Here is a 1,806-nt window from a genome sequence, read left to right on the forward strand (position 1 = left end):
ATGGGGCAATCTACTTCCGTAGTGATACTGCCTCGGAAACCCAAGGAGGGGTCGCTATGAGTCGGGGCCGACTCGACAGCACATAACAACAACAAATTGTACAGTACAGTGCTTCTACATAATAAGTACACAGCAAAAAAAAATTTTTTTAAACTTCAGTAGGGCATGGGATAATCATTTAGATAAGATTATTTCTCTGATAAAATCATCAGAGTTTATGTACCTGTCTGCATTAACAAGAAATAATTCATTTAACATTGAAAGGAAACTGGCTTCCATTCATTCTTTACAGAGATTTCATCACCTAAGAAATTTAGAGATAGACAGGCTATCTCTCCTGCCAAAGTGACAAGTGTTAATTTGCTGGACAAGCTTGAACAGAGTGGGAATGGTAGGAAGAATATCACCGCTGAAAGGTAACGCATTGACATTTTTTTCTGTTGCACTTTACTAAATAAATTTTTGAGTCATTTCTTTTTTTTTAATTGTGATTTGGGTGAAATTTACAGAGCAAATTTGCTTTCCATACAGCAGTTCACTTGCACTTTGTCTCATGACATTGACCACAATTTACCACAATGCAACAGCTCCCCTCCCACTACCTCCCCATAGTTACCTCTTCCCTGTGTCCATCTCTCCATGCACTTCTGCTCCCTGAGCTGTCTTCCTGTGCATAAGCAGACCTTCTTTCTCCCACGATTGTTCTCTCCAAGGAGTATATCTACCTCAGGTAAGTGTTCAACTCATATGTCAGTCTTTTGTTTGGCTGGAAGCCACAGGTGTGGATTCAATTATAGACCTGAAGGACATCTGGTGGCCATAGTCTCAGTGGTTCCACCAGGCTCTATTAGACCAGCAAACCTCGTTCCCATCCCTTTTTTTTTTTCTCCAAATGATTTTGAGTTTTGTTCTGCATTGTTCTCCTCTCTTTCCAGGATCTCCTACATAGATCCCCTTCCAATTGGTTGACAGTGGTAGCCGGGCACCATCTAGTTCTTCTGGACTCATAGTTGTATAGGCTGCAGATCGGATGGTGTACCAGTCGCTAGGACTAATTGTGTCCATGAATTTTTGGTTTTCTTCATTCTTCTTTGCTCTGGACAAAGAGAGACCCATTGTTGCATCCAGATGGCTGCTTGCCAGCTTTTAAGATCCCAGATGCTACTCGCCAAAGTAGAAGGTGGAACAATGTTTTGTGTAGTATGATATGCCAATTGAGCTTGATGTCCCCTGCAATTATGGTCCTGAGCCCACAGGTTCAACTACTCAGTCCCTCTGGATAGCTGGCTGTGACCAAGAAGTGACTACAACCTTGCCCTTTGTCAGCTCTACTATACACCTGGGAATTCAGATGATACAAATAAACTTATAGGACCATTGTCTGCCAGCCCTATATATGGTCTTGGGTACACTCCCTGCTTCATAGACATACCTACTAGTTCAGCCTGTCCACCCATCTATCCACCTGTATACCCATGTTTGCTTTCATGGGTATATGTATGTGCAAAAGGGTTCATTTTTGTTGTTTGTACCTCCCATGTACCTCTGTATGTCTTTCTCTTCCTCAGTGCCACCATATTGATCACTCACATTTGGTACATTGCCCTTCTGTTCACCCAAATCAATACTTACCTATACCTATCTAACAGTGTTCCTTCCCCTACCTCCCACCCTGGTAACCAACAAAGAAAATTTCCTTTCACATATAAACTGTTCCTCGACTTTTACAATAACAGACTAATACAGTATTTGTCCTTTTGTGATTGACTTATTTCACTCAGCATAATGTCCTCCAAGTTCATCCAC

At 41.7% G+C, this 1,806-nt stretch overlaps 1 protein-coding gene across 1 annotated transcript in view; it reads left to right on the top strand.

Annotated features, from left to right (window-relative positions):
* The window catches only part of CCDC81 (coiled-coil domain containing 81), a 68,237-nt gene that overhangs the window by 25,749 nt on the left and 40,682 nt on the right, over positions 1-1,806 (top strand). Inside the window, exon 7 of the mRNA XM_007946288.1 lies at positions 293-416. Coding sequence (XP_007944479.1) covers positions 293-416 — 124 coding nt within the window. The remainder of the gene's footprint in view (positions 1-292; positions 417-1,806) is intronic.

Source organism: Orycteropus afer, unplaced genomic scaffold, assembly GCF_000298275.1.
Source record: "Orycteropus afer afer isolate SDZICR_OR568_19922 unplaced genomic scaffold, OryAfe1.0 scaffold00154, whole genome shotgun sequence".
In the NCBI taxonomy this organism is placed as follows: domain Eukaryota; kingdom Metazoa; phylum Chordata; class Mammalia; order Tubulidentata; family Orycteropodidae; genus Orycteropus; species Orycteropus afer.